The sequence below is a fragment of the Pelodiscus sinensis genome, chromosome 22, assembly GCF_052426305.1.
Source record: "Pelodiscus sinensis isolate ZL-2025 chromosome 22, ASM5242630v1, whole genome shotgun sequence".
Classification (NCBI taxonomy): Eukaryota; Metazoa; Chordata; order Testudines; family Trionychidae; genus Pelodiscus; species Pelodiscus sinensis.
This window is the reverse complement of record NC_143073.1, coordinates 24,834,130-24,859,347: the sequence shown is the minus strand read 5'-3', so window position 1 is coordinate 24,859,347 and position 25,218 is coordinate 24,834,130. Positions and strand designations below refer to the sequence as shown.

At 57.6% G+C, this 25,218-nt stretch overlaps 3 protein-coding genes across 3 annotated transcripts in view; all 3 read left to right on the top strand.

Moving 5' to 3' along the window:
• Positions 1–9,030, top strand: part of LOC149521875 (guanylate-binding protein 1-like) — a 41,447-nt gene extending 32,417 nt beyond the window's left edge. The window contains exons 7-10 of the mRNA XM_089772701.1: positions 1,882–2,159; positions 4,285–4,497; positions 8,427–8,529; positions 8,972–9,030. Coding sequence (XP_089628827.1) covers positions 1,882–2,159; positions 4,285–4,497; positions 8,427–8,529; positions 8,972–9,030 — 653 coding nt within the window. The remainder of the gene's footprint in view (positions 1–1,881; positions 2,160–4,284; positions 4,498–8,426; positions 8,530–8,971) is intronic.
• The window catches only part of LOC149521872 (uncharacterized), a 465,443-nt gene that overhangs the window by 235,912 nt on the left and 204,313 nt on the right, over positions 1–25,218 (top strand). The gene's annotated exons all lie outside the window — the stretch shown is intronic.
• LOC149521874 (uncharacterized) lies at positions 9,159–24,705 on the top strand. The gene is made up of 3 exons (XM_089772595.1): positions 9,159–9,677; positions 22,287–22,424; positions 24,470–24,705. Exons 1-3 carry the CDS (start codon positions 9,309–9,311, stop codon positions 24,497–24,499), a joined length of 537 nt encoding a protein of 178 aa, XP_089628721.1. The 5' UTR covers positions 9,159–9,308; the 3' UTR covers positions 24,500–24,705.

The window sequence follows — 25,218 nt, the reverse complement described above, 5'->3', positions numbered from 1 at the left end:
TGGGAAAGTCCCCAAAGGCCATGTACAGACTCGGGCTGCTCTTCAAAACTGCGGGAAGGAGACAGGCCCCATCCCTTAAGGAGAGATAGTTAAAAACCTCCTCTCTGGGGCTCCCAGCCCTTCTCCCTGTTGTCAGAGTAGTGGGGGTGATGGGGAATTTGGGAGCAGTGGAGCAGTGACAGAGCAGTGATATGCAGTGGTCAGAGCAGTGCTGGTAATGGGCAATGTGGAGCAGTGACAGAGCAGTGGTGTGCAGTGGTCAGAACAGTGCATCTGATGGGCCAAGAGGAGCAGTGACAGATCAGTGCGGGTGATGGGCAATGTGGAGCAGTGACAGAGCAGTGGGGTGCAGTGGTCAGAACAATTTTCACCATTCGGGGAGTTTCTCAGTGCGGAGCCGTGAGCTGAGCCGGGGTTTGGATACAGTGACAGCGAGGGGCAGTCCATGTGCTAGCTGAGATCAGGGCCCTTTGTACCTGGTGCTTCGCAGACCCACAGCCCCTGCACCACACAGCTCAGTTTCATGCCACGTTACAATAGGGAGCTGATCAAGGGTGGGGGCTGGGAGCGAGGTGGAACACAGGAGGTGACAGTTGTGACGCAGTGGGGGGTACCTTGCAGGTTGCTAGGCTTGGGTTGTCAGTGACCTCCACTGGCTGCTGGCTGCAGCACGGCCCAGCAGGGCAGGGGATGAGTCATTATGCAAGGGGGGCTGACCAGATATCTCCCAGGGAGCGGAACAATAGGAAGAAGGGGAGTGGAGCCCTGGCTGTGGGCAGGGCTGGAAGTGAGTGAGTTTGGTTTCTGGCTGGGATCATGGAGAAAGCAGCCTAGGCAATGGCCTGGGATTTAGGGGCCCAGGCTCCCCCACCTCAAGGGGGGCTGAGGCATCCTAGGCCTGCCCTGGAACCAGATGACATCTGTGCTGTGCTGTATCCTGGAGAAGCAATAAACACCCTCTATTCTACTGGCTGGGGGAGTCTGTCCATGCCATTACGGGGGTGCAGGAGACGGGAAAACAATCGCTTAGCAAGTGCCGTCGTGTGCGTGCGGCTGTCCGGGAACCTGCTGTCGCAATCCCCGTGCACAGAACGGGGGATCTCTCACGTCGTTAATATTAATCACCTTGCTTAAGTGCTGGCTCCGGGCCAGGCCGCTCAGCACCTCCGAGGACAGAGCCTTTGGTGGCTTGGATGGACACAAATTAGAGTCAGTCGATTGGGGATCAAAACCCGACCAAAGGGTGAGGGAGTCTGGCCTGTTGGGAGGTTAAAGCGTTGGGCACGTTCGGACTTGGGAGAAGAGTGAGAAGGACCCGAGAGCAGCCCCTTAGCAATAGCGTTAATGCTCCTTGCAGCACCCACCTTCCTCCCCCCCCCCCCGCCTTTCTCTCTCATCCTTCATCTCCTCCTGCACCCCCTGGGGCCAGCCCAGGCCAGGCCTCATATTGCAGCCCCTCTCGGCATCAGTCTCTCCCATGGTGCCCCTGGGCCTGGACCGGATTCCTGCAGCCCGTGTGCCCAGGGCCTCCCTCCTCCTCCCCCTCACTGCGTTCTGCTCCCTTCCCCCGCGCTTCAGCCCCGTCCCATCTCCTCCCTCCCTCCGGCCTCACCGGCTCCTTGTCTGTCGGGTGTCCCACGGGCTGTGAGCTCCTGAGGGCAGGGCGCAGGGACAGGGCTGACTCTGAGGGACCAGGCTCACTTCTGGGGCTTGGACGTCAGAGGGACAGGAGCTGCCACCGGCATCCGCCCCCCAGTGATGTGTCCGTGGGGGCTACTCAGCCAGGCAGGGAAGGGCCCAGGGCCAGTGCAGAGCTGGGGCCAGGCCCTCACGGGAGTCTCTGGGACTTCTCCTAACACCCCTCCCCTGCTCTTCCCCCAGTGTTTGGCCTCTTAGCCCAGAGCTACGTGGAGACCATCCTGAGCGGGAAGGTGCCCTGCCTGGAGGATTCAGTGACCACCATTGCCGCCAAGCAGAACGAGGCTGCGGTCAGGGAGGGGCTGGCTCTTTATGATGCCCAGATGGAGGAACAGGTCACGTTCCCGGCGGAGGTTGCCGCGCTGTCTGAGACACATGGGGCGTGCGAGAGGGCAGCCCTGCAGCTGTTCATGCAGCAGTCCTTCAAGGATGAGGATCAGAAGTACCAGGAGCAGCTGGCGGTAAGTTTATGGGCCCTGCACGTCCCCCTGCCTTGGACCTGCCCCTGGATATTACTCTGCTCCTTTCCTGGGTCTATTACAGAATATCTGGGTAGCCCACTCACTGACCCGGAGCCCGCTGGGCTAAGCGCTGTGTACACACAGAGCAAAGGGGCAGCCTCTGTGGCTAGGAACTGAGGTCCCCTCTCAGCCGTGCGGTGGCGTGGCCCTGCAGCTGCTTAATGCACCGAGCCAGGGGCTCAGGGCTCCAAACACCATAGGGACAGTCCCCTCTTATTGTGACTCTGCCTGGGTCGCACCAAGTGACAAAGGGCCTCAATTTTCAAAGAGCTGGGTGCCCAGACAGCAGATCAGGGCTCAGTGAGGTTTTCAAAAATGCTTCAGCAGCTTGGCACCGAATTCCCACTGACAATCAAAAAGAAGGTTTTTGGCTGAAGTGACACGTTTTCAGGAAGCCTCTTTTTGTAAAAGCGATTTATTTATCCCCTTGGAAGAGAGGGAAGTGATCAGGAATAGTCAGCATGGATTCACCAAGGGTAAGTCATGCCTGACCAATCTGATTAGCTTCTATGATGAGGTAACTGGCTCTGTGGACGTGGGAAAGTCAGTGGATGTGATATACCTTGACTTTAGCAAGGCTTTTGATACGATCTCCCACAATATTCTTGCCAGCAAGTTAAGGGAATGTGGATTGGATAAATGGACAGTAAGATGGATAGAAAGATGGCTAGAAGGCCGGGCCCAGCGAGTAGTGATCAATGGCTCAATATCAGGCTGGCGGTCGGTTTCTAGCGGAGTGCCCCAAGGTTCGGTTCTAGGACCGGTTTTGTTCAATATCTTTATTAATGATCTGGATGAGGGGAGGGATTGCACCCTCAGCAAGTTTGCAGATGACACTAAGCTAGGTGGAGAGGTAGATACACTTGAGGGCACAGATAGGGTCCAGAGTGACTTAGACAAATTGGAGTATTGGGCCACAAGAAATCTGATGAGGTTCAACAAAGTCAAGTGTAGAGTCCTCCACTTGGGACGGAAGAATCCCAAGCATAGTTACAAGCTGGGGACCAACTAGCTAAGTAGTAGTTCTGCAGAAAAAGACCTGGGGGTTACAGTGGGTGAGAAGCTGGATATGAGTCAACAGTGTGCCCTTGTAGCCAAGAAGGCTAATGGCATATTAGGTTGCATTAAGAGGAGTATTGCCAGCAGATCCAGAGATGTCATTATTCCCCTTTATTCGGCTCTGGGAGGCCACCTTTGGGCTGTGTCTAGACTGGCAAGTTTTTCCGCAAAATCTTGCCAGCTGTCTACACTGGCCGCTTGAATTTCCAGAAAAGCACTGACGATCTCATGTAAGATCGTCAGTGATTTTCTGGAAAAACTATGCTGCTCCTGTTTGGGCAAAAGTCTTTTTCTGAAAGACTTTTGCGCAAAAGGGCCAGTGTAAACAGCACAGTAGTGTTTTCCACAAAAAGCCCCAATCGCGAAAATGGCGATCGGGGCTTTTTTGTGGAAAACCATGGCTAGACTGGCCAGCGGAGGCAACCAAAATGATTAGGGGGCTGGACTTATGAGGAGAGGCTGAGGGACTTGGGTCTGTTTAGTCTGCAGAAGCAAAGAGGGAGGGGGGATTTGATAGCAGCCTTCAACTTCCTGAAGGGAGGTTCCAAAGAGGCTGGAGAGAGGCTGTTCTCAGTAGTGACAGTTGGCAGAACAAGGAGCAATGGGCTCAAGTTGCAGTGGGAGAGGTCTAGGTTGGATATTAGGAAAAACTATTTCACTGGGAGGGTGGTGAAGCACTGGAATGGGTTCCCTAGGAAGAGGGTGGAATCTCCATCCCTAGAGGGGTTTAAGTCTCAGCTTGACCAAGTCCTGGCCGGGTTGATTTAGTTGGGTTGGTCCTGCCTAGAGCAGGGGGCTGGACCTGTTGACCTTCTGAGGTCTCTTCCAGCTCTGTGGTTCAATGATTCTATGATTCACTGCCCGGCCCCGGGTCAGACACTGGGCCTTGTGCTTCCACTGCCGAGGGAGGGACGTCTCCTGACCACACGGGCATTAGAACTCTGGGCAGTGCAGAAATGCAGTCCCCCCACCCCCCACACACTACTCTCTCCCTGTCACTCCCCAGGAGGCGATAAAAGAACATTACAGCGCTGTGCAGAGCAGGAACCAAACCGCGTCCCAGGAGACCTGCCGGGCCCTGCTCTCCCAGCTCTCAGTCGACGTGGATTCGAAGCTCAGCGAGGGGGTTTACATGAAGCCCGGCGGGTACCAGCTGTACATGACTGATCAGAAACAGGTGGTGGAGAGTTTCCAGAAGACGCCCAACAAAGGAGTCATGGTGAGTGCTGGGCAGGGCTGCGGAGCTAGTTGGGGGCAACGTACGCGCTGCGGTGTCCTTATCTGCCCACAATCTGTGGGCCTGGGAAAGAGCATCAGGCCCAGCTGTGAACACTCAGCATCTGAGATACCGGGCTGCTGCCAACTCCACAGAGCAGGAAGTCACCAGGGAAACCCTGAGAAATACTAATAGGTGTTGCTGTCTGAGCCTTCAACGTGTGTCAAAAGTGTCACCACAGGACTGGAACAAGGCAAATGCAGTGTCCATCTTTAAAGAAGGGTAGAAGGACAATCCAGGGAACTACAGCCCAGTCTGCCTCACCTCAGTTCCCTTCAAAATCACGGAAGGGATCCTCAAGGGATCCATTTTCAAGCACTTGGAAGATCAGAAAGTGATCAGGAACAGTCAACATGGATTCACCAAGGGCAAGTCCTGCCTCACCAATCTGGTTGCCTTCTATGATGGGGTAGCTGGATTTGTGGATATGGGGAAGGTGGCGGACGTGATCTACCTTGATTTCGGCAAAGCTTTTCCTACGGTCTCCCACAATAGTCTTGCCAGCAAGCGAAGGAAGTCTGGATTGGATACGTGGACTGCAAGGTGGATAGAAAACTGGTGGATAGATTGTCGGGTTTGGCTGGTAACAATCAATGGCTAGATGTCTCATCTGTGGTCGGTTTCAAGCAGAGTGACCCATGGATCACTTCTAGGTCCAGTTTTGTTCAACATCTTTATTAATGACCTGGATGAGGGGACGGATTGCACCCTCAGCAAGTTTGTGGATGACACTAAGCTAGGCAGAGAGGTAGATACGCTGGAGGGCAGGGAGAGGGTCCAGAGTGACCTAGACAAATTGGAGGATTGGGCCACAAGAAATCTGATGAGGTTCAACAAGGACAAATGCAGAGTCCTGCCCTGGGGATGGAAGAATCCCAAACATTGTTACAGGCTGGGGACTGACTGGCTAAGTAGGAGCTCTGCAGAAAAGGCCCTGGGGGTTACAGTGTATAGGAAGCTGGATGTGAGTCAACAGGGTGCCCTTGTAGCCAAGAAGGCTAATAGCATATTAGGGTGTATTAGAAGGAGACTTGCCAGCAGATCTAGAGAAGTGAATATTCCCCTTTATTTGGCACTGGGGAGGCCACATCTGGAGTGTTGTGTCCAGTTCTGTTCCCCCCCCTCCCCCCGCCCCAAGGATTTGGACTGGAGCATGTGACCTATGAGGATGAGAGATTACAGCTTGTTTCCCCTGCAGAGGAGAAGGGTGAGGGGGGATCTGAGAGCAGCCTGCAACTCCCTGAAGGGGGGCTCCAAAGAGGCTGGAGAGAGGCTGTTCTCAGTGGCAGCAGATGGCAGAACGAAGAGCAATGGTCAAGTTGCAGCTGGGGTGGTCTAAGTTGGATATTAGGAAAACCTATTTCCTTAAGCACGTGAGGGAGCACTGGGCTGGGTTCCCTAGGGAGGTGGTGAAATCTCCATCCATAGAGGTGTCTAAATCTTGGTTTGACAAAGCCCAGGCTGGGATGATTGAGTTGGGTTGGTTCTGCTTTGGGCAGGGGGCTGGACTCGATGCCTCCTGAGGTCTCTGCCAACCCTGGGATTCTGTGACTCTAAATTTGGGGCACCGCTGGGTCTTACAGTCCTCCTACCGGCCTCTTCCCATCCCAGTTCTGTGTCTCTGCTTCCTGCGGAGGGGATCTAGTCAACGTACCAGTGACAAAGCCGCCAGAGCTGTTAGCAGCCCCTATTTCATTGGTGCGATGCTGCAGGTTATAAAATCCCATCTCGCCAGCTGCCAATGGGCACAGGCACCAGTTCAGTAGTGCTGTGTAGGGCCCCAGAGAGCCTCAGGCCAGCCCTGTACACAGTGTCCCCTTTGAACCACTTTTACTGGTCGGCGTGACACATGCAGTAGCCCTGCAAGCCAGCCTGGGAGCGCTGAGTCACATTCTGCCTGGGTCGCGAATATTCACACTGGGGGACTGTGACCCAGGCCCCACACTGCACTGGAAGGGGTTAACACCACACTGTGAGTGAAGGAAGTCCCGGCCTGTACTGAGCATACTCAAAGGCCGGCCCCTATAAAAGGAAGCATTGAATCCATGGGGCAGGACGATGCTGGAGAGGAAGGGCGCATGCGGAGAGCCAGCCCCAGCCCCTCCCTGCAGGAGCTGCGGGCCCGGGGCTCAGACGAACCTCCCAGAGCTCACAAAGCACCAGGAGCAGTCTGCACCGAGGAACATTGTGATCCTGAGACGTCTTGGGCCAGGGCACCACTGGCCACGCGAGGAAGCGGCCCAGGGAGGGGAGTGAGTGGTACCTCCGCGCTGGGGGACTCAGCAGGGCTCAGTGGGATCCCTGCCCTGCTCTGCCATGGCCAGGGCCCTGGTACCCCCGTCCTGAGCCACCAGCCCCGTGCTGGAGCGCCGCGTGGGGAAGGGCTGCTGCGCTGACTCTGGCCCTCAGGTCTCACTGCCCCAGAGGCAGCCCCAGCACCTCTGGGCCTGGGAATTCACAGCCCTGGTGCCGCTGGGCTCGGCCATTCCTGGCCCTGGGGAGGGGAGCAGAGTTCTCAAGGGAGCAGCTAGAAAGCTCTACGGCTACTGAGGGGGAAGGTCCCTTAGCCCAGGCTCTGTCCCACCCACAGCGGGGAGCATGTGGGGAGCAGGCGATGCCGATGGAGAAAAGGCCCCTGGGGGATCCTGGCCATTACAGGCCAGTTAGCCCAGCTCAGCGCAGACAAACGGGAAGGAAGGGGCCGTCCGGTGCTGGGGCGCTGAGCTGCAGGGGGGGGGCTGGCTCCCAGCTGGGCTCCAGGGCTCCCCTGCAGACTGCCAGGCTAAGCAGCAGGCGGGTGAAAGGGGCTGGCTGGAGGGGAGCCCCTGACCAGTCTGGGATTGCCCCAGCCCCAAAGACTCCCCCCCCAGGGCACCGTTTAGGGAGGGCAGGGGCTGACTCCTCTCCCCCAGGATCCCTGCCAGGGCTTTGCTTGCTCTGCCCCTTCCTGTGGGTGCCAGGGGGTGAGAGGACAGCACAGAGCCTGCGCCTGGCTGGAGGGCAGGGCAGTGAGAGACCCAGGCCGGGTCCTTCCCTCTCACCCCCCGACAGTGACAGGAAGGGGAGCAGCAGCGTCCTGGTGTGAATCCCGGGGAAGGGGCCTTCAGCCTCCCTCCCTCCCTGCTTCCCTCCCTCTCTGAATGGCACCGCTGGCCCCACACGGTCTCCACAGCCCAGCCCCTGCCCTCAGCTCCCCCCCTCACTGCCCAACGCTCCTCACACCTGCACCCCCCACACCCTCCGCCCCTCCCTGAGGACCCATCCCCAGTCCCTGCCCCAACTCCTGCACCCCCACATACTCCAGCCTGCTGCCCTGAGACATTCCCCCCCAGTCCCTGCCCTGACTCCAGCAACCCCCGCCCCGGCCCCTGCCCTGACTCCTTCCCCCATTCACACTCACCCAAACCCTCCCCCCTCAGCCACCCACTTATCAACCCTCAGCCCTGAGCTGCTCCTCACACTCCCCAGCCCTTAGTCCTGCACCTCCTACAGCCTCAGCCCCCCACCCTGAGCCCCCCACGCCCTCAGTCCCTTGCCCCGACTCTGGCACCCCCCATGAACCCAAAGGCTCTGCCCTCAGCCCCTCCGCACACCCCCCTGCCTTGTCTCCAGCGCCCTCCACACCCAAACCCTGCTCACAGCCCCCTGCATTGGCAGGCTCTGGGGGGCTTTGTGTGGGTCACTCAGCAGCCTCCCTTCACAGATTTCCAGCTCCCGGCCGCGTCTCGGGGGCAATTTGCTCTGCCGAGTGGCTGAGTTCTTGTCGGGCAATTCTCCCCCTGCTGGTGCCCCCGCCCAGAGATCAGCACCTTGTGCTCCTCGCGCCCAGCGCAGCCTTGAGTGCAGGGACTGACCTGCCCCCTCGTCCCCAGGCGGAGCAGGTGCTGCAGGAGTTTGTGAACAGCAAGAAGGTAGAAGCAGCTGCCATCCTCCAGGCTGACAAAATGCTGAAAGAGGCGGAAAAGACCCAGGCAGGTGAGTCTCTGGGGAAGGGTTTTAAGCAGGTTTCTTCCTGATTTTCAATCATTTCAACAACAAAGACAACAACCCTCCATCCCTATACAGCAGAGCTATGGCTGGGAATCCACGGCCATCCTGGGCTCAGAGGTGTCCCTGCAGCAAACACCACGGTCACTGGAAGTCACCCATTTCCAGGTTGTGCTGTGGGAGCTGCAGGGGCTGCTCGGTTGTTCTGCTGAAGCTGTTCCACGTTGTGTCACCCGTCAGGCTGTCTGGAGAGGCTCATGGCTGTGAGCACCGGTCTCAGGGAGACTGTCAGACACACGCGGGTGGGGGGTCCTAGAGTTCGACTTCCCCATCTCAGTAACAACAGTGCACCCTGGGTCCCTCCCCCAGTCTCACCACAGAGTCACAGGCCGCCCCTGAGCCCCCCGTCTGTCTTCCCCCCGACCAACAGAACTTAGTGAGAACGGCCCCGTCAGCCAAAACTCCCAGCACATCGGTTCCCCCCTATAGACTAGATGGCTCTGGTTATCCAGTCACTTCCACAAGCCTCTCAATGCAAGTCGGTGCTTGGCCAAGCGTAACGTGACCCCTCAGCCTGACCCGGCGTTCTCTGGGGCCCAAAGTGGGGCCCAGTCGGGTCTGTGGGAACCCACCTGCAGCCCGGCCTGTGGAGCAGGGGTGGCCATTGTATCGCCATGGAAACTGATCGGCCCCCTCCTGTGGAGAGGCAGCTGCCAGGTTAGAATCAGCCCCAGCCCCTGTCTGCCGGGCTGGGCGCTCTCTGCCCCATGCAGACTGCACAGCAGGGGGCTGATGCCACGTTCTTTGCATTTCCCATTTCCACAGCTGACCAGGCGAGGTTGGAGGAGCTGGAGCAGCAGCGCAAGGCAGAGGAGGAGAGGAGGCAGCAGCTGGAGCAGCAGGTGAGCGACCTAGAACGCAGCCACCAGGAGAACGTTAGCCAGATGGAAGCCAAGATGAAGGAGGAGGCTGAAAAGCTGAAGCAGGAGACGGAGGCAGCTCTGCAGAGCAAGCTGAGGGAGCAGGAGAAGCTGCTGGAACAGGGCTTCTCAGAGAAAGCCGACCTACTGAAAGAGGAGATGGAGCAGATGCAGAAGGAGGCAAAGGAGCAGGAGGAGAAGCAGCAGCAAGAATTGGTGAGTCCCTGTGGGGCTGGCGGGGTGATGTAGGGAGCGTTTCCCCCAGGGAGCACCAGGAACACACAGTGGCCAGTGTGGTAAAGCAGGGAGTCGATACGCTGCATTAACCCCCCACCAGGGAGATCTGCCTTCTCAGCGCAGGGCTGCACTTCAAATGCTGCAGCTGCTCTGGAGCCTTCTCCTTTATTTAATTCCCCCCCCCCCTCCCCAGCTCAGTGCTGCCTGCGCCAGGGCTGGGTCTCTCAGGGGTGGGGCTGGGCCTCGGTTTCCCATTCTGCCGGCCGATTGGAGCCGGGCAGGTCGGATGAGGGCCTGTCCCACATGCACTGGGAGGCAGGTCGGGGGCGGGGGAATTGTGTGTTTATCCAGCCCCTGCCCCTGTTGGTTCCTGAGGCCTGTGGGGAGAAGCCTTTAGGAGGCGAGTGGTGAATGGGGGGAGGAATCCCCCTCCCTTCCCGTCTCTCTAATCAGTGTCACCCGGCGCCCCTCACTGCCGCATCTGGGCCCCCCATGGAGAATCAGCAGGGCGGGGCCGGTTGCTTGGGCCCTGTTGGTACCAGACACGGGCTGGTCACTGAGCCCCAGCCGGGCAGAGACAGGAGCTGCCTTCCTGCCAGGCAGGGGGGCCCTGCCAGCCGGGCTGCTCGTGTGGGTCCGTATGTGACAGGCCGGGGGGGCTGACCTGTGACGGGCTGAGAGTGGGGGTGAGGCCTGGCTCAGACCCAGCCAGCTCCGCCAGGGGCCCCTCGGGCTGGCTGCAGAAACGGGGAGTGTTGTCCAGTCTCTGGACCCTGAGAACTCAGAGTTCAGCTCCAGACTGGTCAGCGAGGTCCCCTCCTGGCTCCCCTCGGATACACTGGAGCTGGTGAAGGGTCTAGTGCGGGGGGAGGGGGAACCGCACACCCAGCGCACATAGCCAGGAACCAGCCGAAATACACACGCGTCACGCCATTGGTCAGTGCATCCTACCACCCCCTGATTGGTCGGCTAATGTCTGTGACCAGTCCCTGTGCAGACCACGAACCAGCCACGCGCTGCAGCTGCAGCTCTCACCCCTCACTCCCCTGCTGACCTCTCTTGCTATCCACTCCCCCCCTTTCCTCTCCTTGGCTTATCACTAGGGGCCTGTGCCCACTGCTTGCTGTGCTCACCAGCCCCCCCTCTGGGGGCAGGTGTCTGGCAGGGGGAGGGGGCAGGAGCAGGCAGAGGGTGCAAGGTCTCTGCTGAGTGGGGGTTACTGACCGGGCCCGGTCTGGGCACATCTGAGGGAGTCTGCTCAGGGCTAATTGCTCGAATCCGGGGCTCTCTCTAGCCCCCAGACTGGAGACCTTCCCAAGTAGGCCACAACCTGTCCCACTGAGCACTTCAGCTGCCTGCCTGAAGCCTCACGAGCAAAACCCCTCCAACACCCCAGCAATACCCGTGCCTCTGATGGCCCCGGGCCTCATACACAGGTGTGGGGGCGTCCTAGCACCCAATCCCACCTACCCCGAATAAGTTCTGTCCAGTTCCAAGAAACCAGCTACAGATCTCGGTCAATTTACTCTCCGGACCTTACCCACAAATCACGCTGAGCCAATCCTTCAGAGTCTACTATCTAAAGGTTTATTACTACATTAAAGAAAAGCATGAGAGTAAGGTTGTTAAAGGATAGTACATTACATGCATCGAATCTCCCAGTTCTCGATGCAGGCTCTAGCAGAGATGTTTCAGCTGCTGGCTTACGAGTCCTTGTTGCGCATCCTAGGATCAGGATGGGTCCACAGGTCTTTCCGGCCCTTCGATCCCTGCACTGCTACCTCTGGGATGAAGTGCTGAGCTGAGTACCAAGATGGAGTCAGCCACATGGCAAATTTATCCCTCCTTCCTGGTCTCTTCTTGGCTACAGCAGGTCACCTGGCCCGTGGCCTCTCCCGGTGTTCCCTGCTGGTAGCCCCTAGGTATGAGTCCCCACTCTTGAGGTGTGTCCTTGGCCTATAGAGGGCTATTGTTCCAGAGCTTTGCTCGTTAGCATGTCCATAGGCTGAGCTGCTTTGCCCATGGTTCAGCCACATATAGAGAAACATTTGGTATCCACCAAAATACATGCTTATAACGTCACATACCGACATGATACAATCACATGAATAGTGCATATGGAATCAGAAGAAAGGAGGCTTCTATTTGACACCTCACAGGGCCCCCTTTGTGCCACTTTTGGGGTCAACACTCCCCCACGGGTGCAGCAGTGATCTGGCTGCTCCTTTCAATATCCAGTAACGTGACAGTGGGTGTGTGAGGGGACTGGGGGTGGGTGGAGCGGGGAGTGCACATGGCTCACAGGTCCCACCTCCCCGGAGCACCAGAGATGGGGGAGGGGCACAGAGAGCAGGGACGCGATGCTGAGAGTGGCCACTGGGGGCAGCTACAGCCCAGCTGGGCTCTGCCATCCTGTCTGCCTCCAGCCTGAGCAAGGAGCCCTCCTGCCCCAACCCAGAGTCTACTCCCCCAGGAGACCTGGCAGGCCACGGGGCGGGTGCTGGATGCCGGGTTGGCCCCCAGATACCAGCCCCCCACCCCCAGACAGCTTCTGGGCAGCCCATGGAGCCTGGCCGTCCCTGAGTGCCCCTCCCCAGGGTCTGCCCAGTGGAGGGGGAGGCTGGGGGTAGCCCATGAAGTGCTGATGCCCCCAGATCAACTGCATGGTGGGGGGGGAACTGGAGGCTGGGGACAGCCTACCAAGTGCTGCCCCCCACAGGGCTGCAGGATGGGGAGACAGCAGCATCCCATCCTGGAAGGAGCCCCCTCCAAAGAGCACCACCCTGGCTGCTCAGGCGGAGCCTCTGGCCAGGGAGAACCACCATGGCCCAGGGGAGGAGCCACCGCTCTGATGTTGCGGGGGTTGTGTGCTCTGTTACGTTGTTTGTGTTTCCTATTGTCCTGCTCTGCTGTAACCCTGTGTGTGTGCCTCAGTTTCCCTGGGCACTGCACTGGTACCTAGCTTGGCAGTTTATAGTTAGTATAGTTGTTAATAGTTAGTCTAGTTAGTTTTCAAAATCTTTGTTTTTCTGTCCTCATCTATAGTTGTGTTCTGTAGCCTTTAAAAAAAACTGTTTTCTTGTTGTTTGCAACCTACAAAGACTATGCCTGGCTTCAGGAAATGTTCAGTGTCAGGATGCCATGCCTGCATCCGACGGACACTCGCACTGTTTTAAATGTCTGGGGGACGGGCACATCCTGATGAAGTGCTCGCATTGTATGAAACTGACAGCGCGCACCGGGCGCGATCGTGAAATGCGACCGAGAGTAATTTTATTCAATAAAGCCCTCCAGACTGATGCGAGCGAGCCGTCCGCCACTGCCTCCGGGACTCATGCAGCTCGTTCACCCACAAAGGAGCTTCGCAAGCTGGCTGAACGACCGCAGCGATGGAGCGTGGGGGACAGACCGGGCACCTCTGGCTTCTTGCCGAGGCACCCGACGGAGAAGACGGGCAAGGGCCGTAGTGCCTCAGCCCTGAGCCTTGTTCCTTCCAAAGACCCGATGCTGGCTCCTTGTAAAGGGCCACGGGCGGAATCGGCACCGGCAATGGCTCTAACAGCCGTGTTACAGCCAGCTATGGTGGCCCCGGCACCGGCTGACCCTGCGCATGCGCAGTCAACTACAGCCCTACTGGCACCCACGCCTGCGGGGCCGGCTGCTGTGACCGCGCTCTCCAGGGTGCCACAAGTAACAGCGCCGACTCAGGCACCGCAGGTAAGCATCGGCCAGCGCAGCCCTCTGCACCGCAGCCTCCTCCGGCACCGGCACAGCTTTTAGCTCCTGCGGCACCGCTGACTCATCCGCAGGGCAGCTATTCGACTGGGGCCACCCCACTTCAAACGGCACCGTCTTCCCCTCTTGATCCTCCGGTGCCGACTAAGGCACTATACAAGTCAAGGCATGTTCGGACACCTTCCCTCACGCCAGACTGAGCTGGGTTCTCCCCGAGACCCTGGTCACCAGCTTCATCTTGCTCAGACAACCATCATGCTCCTCGTTATGTCTCCACTAGGGATCACTACCATAGATCACCTCATCGATCACCATCATACCGTCACTACCGCTGTCACTACTCTTGCTGTTCTCGTTCTCCATCTCGTTTTTCTGTTAGATCTATCTCACCAAGATCCTCAAGACGCTCAAGATATTCACATCAATGCAATGCATCCAGAGGCTACTCTCCAAGATGCTCCCCAACTCACCGTCAGAGATATGACCATTACTATGATGACCGTCTCCCTTCTCGTAACACGCGATGACAGCATTCATGATCTCCACTATCCACTTGTCCAGTGTCTCCACTTCACGTACCCTCGCCGATGGTTCCACCAGCGCCTGCGGAGGACACTATCTTAGTTTTTAATCATGACAAGCATGAGGACAATTATACCCGTAACAGGGAACCACGGACCCCCCAGTCTCTGGCCAACTTTTCATCATCATCACCGGATGACGCTGTCTTCCTTGGAGAGATTATAAGCAATTTCAAGAGTTCTTTATGAGGGTTGCGCAATCTCAGGGCATTCAAACTACGGACGTGCAGCAAAAGCAATACCCCTTGCTAAAGAACTTGCAGTCTTCACAAAAATCGAAACTGGCTCTCCCCTTTGATGAGGCTATCCTGGAGATCGCCAATGATATATGGCAGACTCCAGCTGCTTCCTTACCGACTAACAATAGGTCGGATAAGAAATATTTTATAAACCAAAAGGGTATGGACTTTTTGTTCACGATCCCCAGCCCAATTCCCTCATTATGGATGCCGCACAACAGAGATCCAAGATGGCTCAAAATAAAAATACCGCAAGTGACAAAGAGGCTAAGCGCCTGGACATTTTAGGCAAAAAAGTATATTCTTCTGCCACTTGAGTTCTCCAAATGTGTAACTACGAGGCTCCTCTCGCGAATCATGATTTTGACAATTATTCTAAATTAGTCCCACTTCTGGAACACCTACCAGACTCTAAGGGTCAAATCTTAAGGGCAGTAATACAGGAGGGCTACGCAATGGCTCAAAGAGCACTGCAGATTGCCCTAGACACAGCTGAGGCAGCAGCTAGGGCGACAGCTACTGCTGTAGTCATGTGTCATGCATCCTGGTTACACCAAGCTGTGGCCCCGAAAGAGTTGTTCAACAAGGTAGAAGACTTACCCTTTGATCGTAAGTCACTCTTTGCCCAATCCACTGATCAGGTGTTCCACTCGGGCAAAGACTCCCATACGACACTGAGAACGCTTGGGATGTATACGCCTCCGTATAAGCGTAAGAGGTATACACCCTATAACAGAAAGAGACCCTTCCCTTATGTGACATTCCGTGTCAAACCATATCAGCAGCAGAGGCCAAGACAATGCCAACAGAAACAAAGACAACAGCCTAGCAAGGCATCCAGCCACCAGCAGGGGCGGCAGCAAGTTTGATGGGTCAGTCGAGGGACTGCGCACCACCCCTTTGTCGGGAGCTTCACACAATCCGCTAGCTTTATTCCATCATCGGCTGAGGCCTTATCAACGTTGCTGGTCTCTGATTTCCACCGACCGATGGGTCAATGACATAATTGTTTCAGGATATGCCATCCCTTTCAACTCAATCCCTCCCCATTCCCCACGCTCCCCGTCCCTTTTCAGGGACCCCTCTCACGAGACTCTTCTACAGCAAGAGGTGTTTCGACTACTTATTATAGGAGCAGTGGAGAGGGTACCTATTCATTTCCGGGGGAGAGGTTTCTACTCTCGGTACTTCCTCACCCAGAAGAAGTCAGGGGGTTGGAGGCCTATCCTGGACCTACGTTGACTCAATCGTCACCAGTGGAAACAAAAATTCAAGATGGTCACATTAGCCTCTATCATTCCGGCACTCGACAAAGGGGATTGGTTTGCGTCCCTCGACTTGCAGGACGCCTATTTCCATATAGCAATTCATCCGGCCCACAGGAGATTCCTTTGTTTTGTAGTGGGTTCAGATCATTACCAATACCAAGTGTTACCCTTCGGTCTGTCAGCAGCGCCACGAGTGTTTTCCAAAACCCTAGCAGTGGTAGCTGCTTACCTTCAACGCCTCAATATCACGATCTTCCTGTATCTCGACGACTGCCTACTGAAGGCCCCTACTCGCGAAGAGGCTACATGGGCAGTGACCACCACCACGATGGTGTTCGAGGCATTGGGCCTCATAATCAACTTCAGCAAATCGTCCCTGACACTGAGTCAGGACTTGGAATTTATCGGCGTGAGGCTCAATGCACTGAGCGCAAGAGTATACTTACCCACAGCAAGGTTCGAGTTGATTCGGGATTTGGTTCAGACTGTGTCAATTGCTCCCAGATCCCGCATGCTTGTGTGTCTACAGCTGCTCGGACATATGGCTGCCACCACATATGTGGTGTCACATGCAAGACTTCACCTGCGCAGCCTCCAGCATTGGCTTTTCACTGTTTACACACCGGGGGTACACAGCACGAGCAAAACAGTATCTATTCCCAAACACGTCAGGACTTCACTAACATGGTGGGACAACCCCCAAAATTTGCTATCAGGGGTCCCCTTCCACAGACAAAGGCCCACAGTGTAGATCACAACGGATGCTTCCTTGATCGGTTGGGGTGCCCATCTGCAAGAACATCGAGTTCAGGGACTCTGAACGCCACAGGAGTCCCTTCAGCACATAAATTACCTCGAGTTGCGAGCTGTATCCAACGCATGCAGGCACTTTCTCCAGAGGATCCGAGGTCTTGCAGTCCACATTCTCAACGACAATATATGCACGGTATACTATATCAACAGGCAGGGCGGGGCACGTTCACGCCTCCTTTGCGCGGAGGCTATACGGCTGTGGAACTGGGCAATCCGTCACGGTATAACCCTTACCGCATCGTACCTTCCAGGCAAGGACAATATCATCGCCGATGCCCTCAGCAGAAACTTCCTTCCCCTAACACGAGTGGGAGTTATACAACGAAGTTATTCGCGATCTTTTCCATCTCTGGGGGGTCCCATGTATAGACCTCTTTGCCACTCGTCACAACAAAAAGTGTCATCATTATTGTTCACGAGTGGGTGTCGGCATGAATTCCTTGGGAGATGCTTTCCTGCTCGATTGGGGTCGTCACCAGCTACTCTATGCGTTTCCACCTCTTCCTCTCATTCCGAGGGCGCTGGAGAAGATAGCGATGGAGGGCGCGACAGTGATTTTCATAGCACCCTTTTGGCCCCGACAGACTTGGCTAACGCAATTGTCGAGAATGTCGGTCGCTCAGCCACGACAACTACCACTGCTGACCAATTTTCTGTCTCAACATCACGGTACGATGGTGCATCCGAGCACTGATCGCATGCACCTCACGGTGTGGCTCCTAACTGGCTCCAGCCACCAGAAATGACCTGCTCTCAGGCAGTAAAACATGTACTGATAAATAGCAGATGCCATAGAACTCGCAAAGCCTACCTCTACAAATGGCATCGGTTCCAAACGTGGTGTCTGGAGAGGAACTTTGACCCTCTCTCTTTGCCGGTGCAGCAAGCTTTGGATTACATCCTCCACCTAAAGACAGAGGGGTTAGAAAATGCTTCGCTGAAAGTTCACTTGGCAGCAATCTCGGCCTTCCATCCTCCCATCGACGGTCATTTGCTGTTCGCTCACCCGTTAGTTAAAAGATTCCTAAAGGGGGCTCGGGAATCTGTACCCGACCTACACAATTCCACCAGAGGCGTGGGACTTAGCCCTGGTACTGGACGCGCTAACTCGTCCTCCCTTTGAGTCGTTAGCAACTTGCGACTTGCGCATGCTCACGATGAAAGTGTCATTCCTCCTGGCAATCACTTCAGCATGTCGAGTTAGTGAATTGGTAGCTCTTTCGGTCAACCCACCGTACACGTTATTTTCTGAACAGGGGGTACTGATTTGTGTTCATCCCCCCTTCCTCCCGAAGGTAAACTCTCCCTTTCATATAAACGAGCCTATAAGCCTGTCAACATTCTATCCAAAACCTCATTCTTCGCCAGAAGACTCGCGTTTACATACCCTCCATGTCAGACAGGCACTGGCCTTCTATCTGGATAGAACACACGCTTTCAGGAAGTCTCGGCATCTTTTTATAGCTACGACAGAGCGTTCGAAAGCCCAACAGCTCTCCACACAACATATTTACAACTTGATCACTTCTTGCATCACACGTTGTTATGCCCTACGGCATGAACCTTTATCGGGATGGCCTCGCGCTCATTCCACCAGAGGCATGGCCGCATCCACTGCTTAGCTTAGAGGGGTGCCCTTGCAGGACATATGCCGTGCAGCAACCTGGTCATCTGCTCTTACCTTTGCCAGGCACTATGCCCTTGTGAAAATATTGAAGAACGATTCAGCGGTGGCGCAAGCAGTCTTGGCCACAGCGCAGAGACCATAAGTCCAAAGCACACCAATAGTGTTGGACCACTGCTGTGTGCTCACCTCGAGTGGAGCACCCTCAGGGACACTACTCGACGAAGAAGAGAGAGTTACTCACCCTGTGCAGTAACGTCTGTTCTTCGAGATGTTTCCCCGTGGGTGCTCCACGACCCACCCTCCTCCCTGCTTCGGAGCTTCTGTTTTATTTTTCAGACGCTTCCAGTTGGGAGGAAAGTGACGAGCCGGCCCGCGCTCAGCTGTAACGGCTCGAATGGTGCGAGGCAGCAGGAGCGCATGCGCTGGCCAGCAGGGCTACTGCAAAGGAAGTTTCTCATTTGCGGCGCCGGGACGAGCCCAGCACCTCGAGTGGAGCACCCATGTCAAATTACATTTGTTTGCACCCCATCCCCCTCCCTCACTTTGACTCCCTCCCCGCACTCCCACTGCAAGTTCTCCACAGGAGCAGCCAGGTCCCAGCAGGGGTAGCCATCAGGGCCCCACTTGGGCTTGGCCAGTGTTGTTCAGGGACCTTGTAGGGGGTTCCTATTTGAAAACCCAGAGGTGGGGGGCTGACGCCCACCCACTTCTAAAAGCCCCTTCCCCAGCCTGGAGGGAGGGATGAGTGAACCTGTGGTTCAACTAATTTCAGGGGGGCAAATGATAAAAAACAAGGTGAAGGGGGGCGGGTTAAAGGTTTAAAACAAGGGAACCAGATAGGGACACCGAGCAGAGAACCCCGGACAGCGCCCACTGCTCCTCAAAGCTGTCGATGGAGCCAATGGATGCTGCCCAACGGAACGCTGCCCGGCTACGTGAGACCAGGGAGGAATGGAACTAGGCTCCACAGTCGCTGAGCCCCAATCGTCCAGCATCCTTCTGCTGGTGCTGTAGCTGGCGGCTTTCTCCAGGGCCAGGAGGAGGCTGACGAGCCCTCGCGACTTTGTGGGGCCACGGATGGGGGGGTGCATGTAAATAAAAAGGAGAGGGGAAAAGTGCAGCCAGAACCTCAAGAAGAGGTTCTGGAGGCGCCGGAATAGGGGCTGCAACCTCGTGCATTGCAAGTATGAGAGCGCTAGGTTCTCCCTCACGCTGCAAAAGGGGCAAGTGTCCGGGATGGGGGTGAACCGCGCCAGGTACACGCCCGTGCTCACGGCCCCGCGAAGGAGCCGCCAGCTGATGTCCCCGATGGGCTGCGGGGTTAGGTTGCAATGAGCACTGTCCCAGCGGGGTTCCCCGCCCTCCACAGGCCTTAAACAGCCCTGCCACTTGGTGTCGGGGTGGGACATGAGGGTGAGGAGCATGAGCGTGTACAGGTGGTTTGGAAATGGATCAGCTGCACATCCTGCTTGCGGCCCGTTGGCAGGGGCTCGTCCTCCCCCTGAGCGAGCGGGGTCAGACCCAGGGCCTCCATCTCCTCAAGGTTGGGCAATGTGGGGCAAGGCGGGGACCAGCAGGCAGCAGAGGCCGTACCTCCTGGTCAGGGTGGGGAAGGGGCCCCAGCCACCCAGGATGGAGCAGGAGGCGGCCATCGGGGCTGATGTGGTGGCGTGTGGGAGGGCCCGGGGCTCTGAGCTATCGGCTGCCGCCTGCCCCGAGCAAGGGCCTGGGCTCAGACCAAACCCGCCGCTGGCTCCCCAAAGCGACTACACAGGGTAGCGGGTCGGAGCGGCTGCCCACTGACCCTGAGGGGGGTGCCCCTCCCAGAGCCCACCCGCTCACAGAGCCCCTCCCCTCTGCACCCACAACCTGCCCCACCCCTGCTGCAGGGAGGGACAGATCAGTGGTTTGAGCATTGGCTTGCTAAACCCAGGGTTGTAAGTTCAATCCTTGCGAAGGCCGTTTAGGGATTTGGGGCAAAAATTTGTCAGGGATGGTACTTGGTCCTGCTGTTAAGGCAGGGGACTGGACTCAATGACCTTTCAAGGTCCCTTCCAGTTCTAGGAGAAGGCAATCTCCATTATAAGGTCTCCTCACACAGCGCCAGCCCTGCCCTGGCCCAGTTCACCTCACAGCTTGACTTGTGGCTGGAACTGGCAGGGTATGTCTACACTACCCTCCTAGTTCGAACTAGCGGGGTAATGTATGCATACCGCACTTGCTAATGAAGCCCGGGTGTACCAGTAGTTCGGAATAGGCACCTACCTAGCCGTGCTACACGGGGTTCGAAGCAGCGGGGATTTAAAAATGGCGGCTCCCTGCTTATGCTAATGAAGCCCGGGAAATTCAAATCCCGGGCTTCATTAGCAAGTGCGGTATGCATACATTACCCTCCTAGTTCGAACTAGGAGGGTAGTGTAGACATACCCGCAGAGAGGCTGGGCTGCCTGCACCTCTGTGTGACGCATCCTTACCCCAGGCAGGGAGCCTGCCCCAGGGAGAAATGGAAACACTTCCCCTCCCTGCCTCCCGCACCCTCTGATTGAGCTTGAGACTCTGGGCTCAGCTCTTAGCGCCGTTTGGGTCCAACTTTCAGCACCTGCCCCAGTGGATGGCACGTCCATGTTCACACCCCTCCCCTTCTGCGCTGGCTCCCTCCTCCACTCGCACCCCCTCCCAGCCTGGGGTCTACAGCTTGTTCTCTGATCTCACCCAGCACCCTCAGAGCCCAGGCAACGTCTTCTGACCCCTCCCTCAGGAAAGTGACCCTGTGAGTAGCCAGCACTTTGGCTAGATGGGTCTGTCCGCTGGCTGTGCCCTCCCCCCCACCCCCCCGTGTCTCCACACGCCATTCCGGCCTGCGGTGCTGGTGGAGGGCTTTGTTCAGCCCAGAAAGAGCTCAGGCCTGCGAGAGGTTCATGCTCTTCTCTGAGGCCTGGATGCTACAAGTTCTTATAGTCCCCTCATGGCCCTGGAGAAACAAGCTGGTGCAAGACGGCCTAGCCCAGGCCACGAGTCTGTGCTCCTCTGGCACCGGGTAGCCATGGCAACATCCCTCGAAGGCCTTTCTCCTCCCAGGAGCGAGAGTTCCCTTAGACCAATGCAAGTGCTCAACCAGGAAGGACATTTCCCTCCAGATTCCCCACCTGGACATCCAGGGCAAGACACTTTTCTCTTGAGCAGCCCCCCTCCCGAGTGCACTGCAGGGGCCTTTCTTCTGCCACGGCCCAGTCACCTGCTGTGCGCATTCCCGCCAGCGCCTCTCATCCCCAGGGCACTCAGGAGGCGCCTCGTTAACTCTCATTGCACCGCCGTGCTACGACTCATTGGCCGACCGACGTGCATCGGAATCCCAACAAGTCACAGTGACTTTGCTGTTCGTCAGAGAACTCCTGTCCCAGACCAGGGCGAGTCTCTGCAGCCTGACCTTAAATCTCCCAGCGTTGTGTGGTGGGTGATGAGCCATTGAGACCATGTTGGTGAGCATGAGAAATGAACCCACAAGGGCCACGTACACCGCCAAGTGGGAGACATTTCCGGTTTGCACACAACCTCCCGTCTATTGCCCAGTCATATGGAGATCACACAGGTGCCAGATGATCACGTGCACCTGAAATCACCGGGACGGTTGTTAGTCTGAGTGAGTGCCGATAGCTCCTATGTCTTACTGCATCCCCCCGTGGATGGACTCTCCACCTGTTCTCTGCCTCAGGCCTCAGTTTTTGAAAGGCCTAATTAACCTTTTACCCTTGTGCGTCTGCTCCTCTGCCTGTGTGGGATTCAAATCTAGTCCCTCCGAATACACGGCTGAGTGTGGGGGTGACAGGTTTGCTTGTGAGGGCGGGGGCGGGGCTCAGCAGCCCTGGGTTCATTGATGGCAGAGGCCTTGTGCTCCCGAGGCTCCTGCTTCAAGGCTCCGTGCAGCCAGCAGCAGGGGTCAGGAAAGAATTAACCCCCCTGTGCCCAGGCATGTTTATTGAATTCCCTTCCCTCTCACAGCGCTGTGGGCACAGCTGCAAAGGGAGCACTGGACAGAGAGGGCCACACCATGGGGGGACCAAGTACCCTTCTGTCAATGGCCTGGCCGCCTGGGTCTTGCCCACTTGCTCAGGGTTCCTGTAGGTGGGCCAGGCAGGACGTTTCCATCTGGACAGATTTACAGGGACCTTTAGGGGAGGGGAGAGTCACCTTCCTGTGCTGGGTGGGGGTGAGTCACTTGCCAGGGTTACCCGGGTGGTGTTACTGTGGGGGCTGAGCTGTGTGCAGTGCCGGGTGCTGGATCTTTGCCCAGCAGTGCTCAGTTGCCTTTCTTTGCATAATTCCAGATCCAAAGGAGAAAGGAAGAGCAGTTGAAGTGGGAGAGAGAAGAAAAAATTCTTCAGCGCCAGTGGGAGAAAGAAGAAAACGAGAGGCAGCGCCAGTGGCAGAGAGAAGAAAACGAGAGGCAGCGCCAGTGTCAGAGGGTAAGGAAACATCACGATGGCGGGTACTTAGATTTTCCAAAAACCATCGCCAAGGTCCCTCCCCAAGGCTCGTAAGCAAAGAAGCCAGCTGTGGGGTAAGAGGGAAGCTCCGCTCATGGACTGGTACCTGGTTACAAGACAGGGAACAAAGGGGATGAGTCAGTGGTCAGTTTTCAGAATGGAATCAGGTATCGAAAGGTAATTGCACCAGGACTGTCCTCTTCCACTCATTCATAAATGCCCCAGAGCAAGGGGTAAGCAGGGAGGGGGCAGCATTTGCAGATGATTGACAGCCACTGGAGATAGTTAAGTCTAAAGCAGGCTGCTAAGAGCTACAAAGCGATATCAAACGGCAGCTGAAATCCCTCTGAGCAGTGCAGAGCAATGCCGGCTGGAGCACAGAACAGCGTCTGCACACACAGACTGGGGAGGTCCCGTGTGGCTGTCACTGCCCCAGAGAGGGACCTGGGAGTCCCTGTGGAGAGTTCTCTGCAAACATCCACTCGACGAGAAGCGGCAGCCGAACAGCGACCAGGCTGCTGGAACCCTCCAGAGCTGGGGAGACAAAGCACAGGGAGGGTCTTGCTGTCTCTGTATCAATCCGTGGCAGGCCCACAGCTGGGATCCCGCCTGCAGATTGGGTTCCCTATCTCCAGAGAAGGGCACCGGTTGGACCCCCCTGAACCTGGGGTCTCTGGTCCAGCAAGATCCATGCTCCAGCAGGACCACAGAGCCCAGCACAGGGAGGTCTGGCCATGGGGCATGAGGGTGGGGAAAAGGGAGGCGACTCCACCCGGAGCCGGGAGGGGTGGGGTGCAGGGGGGTGGTGAAGCAGGGAGATCTGGCCCAAGAAGCTGGGCAGTAGCAGGGAGCCAGCAGCAGCCACACAGCTCCGATCCGGCAGCAGCGGGGACAGCGTAAGCTGAGAGCTCCAGCCCAGGCAGCACCAGCATCCAGGCAGCGGCGGGGTGAGCTGGAGCCCTAGCGACAGGGGGGTGGAGGGCAGCAGTTTAGCCCAGGCTGAGAGGGAAGAGATGCCCCTCTGATCTGGCCAATCCCTTTGTTTGGGACCGGTCAGGCCCTGAGGCTGCCAGAGCAGAGGGGTCCAGCCTGTCCTGGGCTTGGGAACGGCTCAGACAAGGACCCAGATGACTGGGGGAGGGAGAAGCTTCCGCGGGGGAGGGGTTAATCCGCCTGGGGTGTTTGGGTTCCTAACGAGGCGCCTAAGGGGGTGTGAGCAGGGGCTGTAACACCCTGGCGGGGGAGGGGAAAGTGACTGAGGACGAGTCGTTTGCTCCTCCCCACGCACACGAGAACTAGGAGCCACCACACAGAACGGACGGGCCGAGGGTTTAGAACAACCCAGAGGGACCCGCAGTCACTCTGGGATCCCGCGCCAGGGGATGGTGTGAGGCCAAATTGATACGGGGATCGGAAAACAGAATTCGCTGAGTTCCCAGAGACCGGCCCCTGGATGGCGACTGGCCAGGGTGGTGCCCCGAACTCCTGTCTGTCAGGGGCCGGGAACGGGCGACGGGAGGGATCCCGTGATGGGCCACGTCCAACCCTCGGCTGTGCAGCGCGGCCTGTGTCTGACGCGCCGAGCGCCCCTCCCCCCTTCGCCGCCGGGGGACACGAGGCTTCTCCTGGCCCAGACGGGCTGAGACGTCCCACGAGGGCGGCTTGTGTGACGGGGCCGGCGTTTCTCTGGGGGGCTGGGGGAGGGGGCTGTGGGTGTCTGAGCTGCGCCCACCCTGTGACGCGGCCTTCGCGCTGGGCTCCTTCCCCCCCAGACACCCCAGAGAGTCGCCCCCTCGCCAGGGAGTTGCAGGGGGCGGGTCTGAGCGGAGCCTCCGTGGGGCCTGGCCAGGGGCGCCCATGGAAAGGTCTGTCAGCACCACCGGCCCCACAGCGCCTCAGTCAGCCCCTCTGGGAGACCAGCCCCTCCTGAGCTGTGCCTGGCCGGGCTCCCACTGCCCCCGAGCCAGGTCTGGTCCCCCCGTGTGGGAGCCGAGGGGACTGACCATGTCTGCTTCCTTCTCCAGGAACAGCTGGGCCCTTGTATCCTGTCCTGAGCCGGGCCGGACCCGCGCCGAGGGGCCTGAGGAAACGTTCCGACCCGTCCTGGGAGCGACGCTCACCCAAGCGCCACAACCCGCTGCCGGGCTCTGGGGGTCGCTCTGCGCTGATCACCCGGGTGCCCCCCGCCCGCCCTGCCCCACAGAGGCCCTGGGGTGGGGCTTTCCCTGCTGGGGGGGGGGGGTTCAGGGGAGATTAAAACTTCCTGAGCACCGAGCCGTCGCCTCTGCCGTTTGTTCTCTGCTGCCCCTCGCGCCGACCCCGCCTGCGGCTCTGAGAGGCTGGGGGGGTGCAGGGCCAGAGCTGGGCACCCAGGGAGTTTCCGGGGGGAAGTGCCCTGCTTGGTTGAGCACCCCAGGGTATGGGGCATGGGTGGGGGCACCCAAACATCATTTCCAGGGTGGAGCCGTGGCTGGTGCAGAGCACGGTGGGGAATTAGCATAGAGGCACCAGTGAGCTGCTCGGGTGAGGGGCTCAAGCAGCCGCCCCTCATAGGCCCCCTGAGACACACAGCACAGGCGCTCCCCCCCCCCTCCGGCCGGCCATAACTCAGGGGCCGGGCAGCGGGGAGACAGGATCACATGGGGGTTGGAAGGGCCCTGGCATGGAAGGAGCCTGAGAGGCAGGATTGGGAACAGGGGCAGGAGGGGCAGGGCCAGGCACAGGGAGGGATGGGTTGGGGACACCAATGCCCGGGTTACAGGAGGGAGGTTCT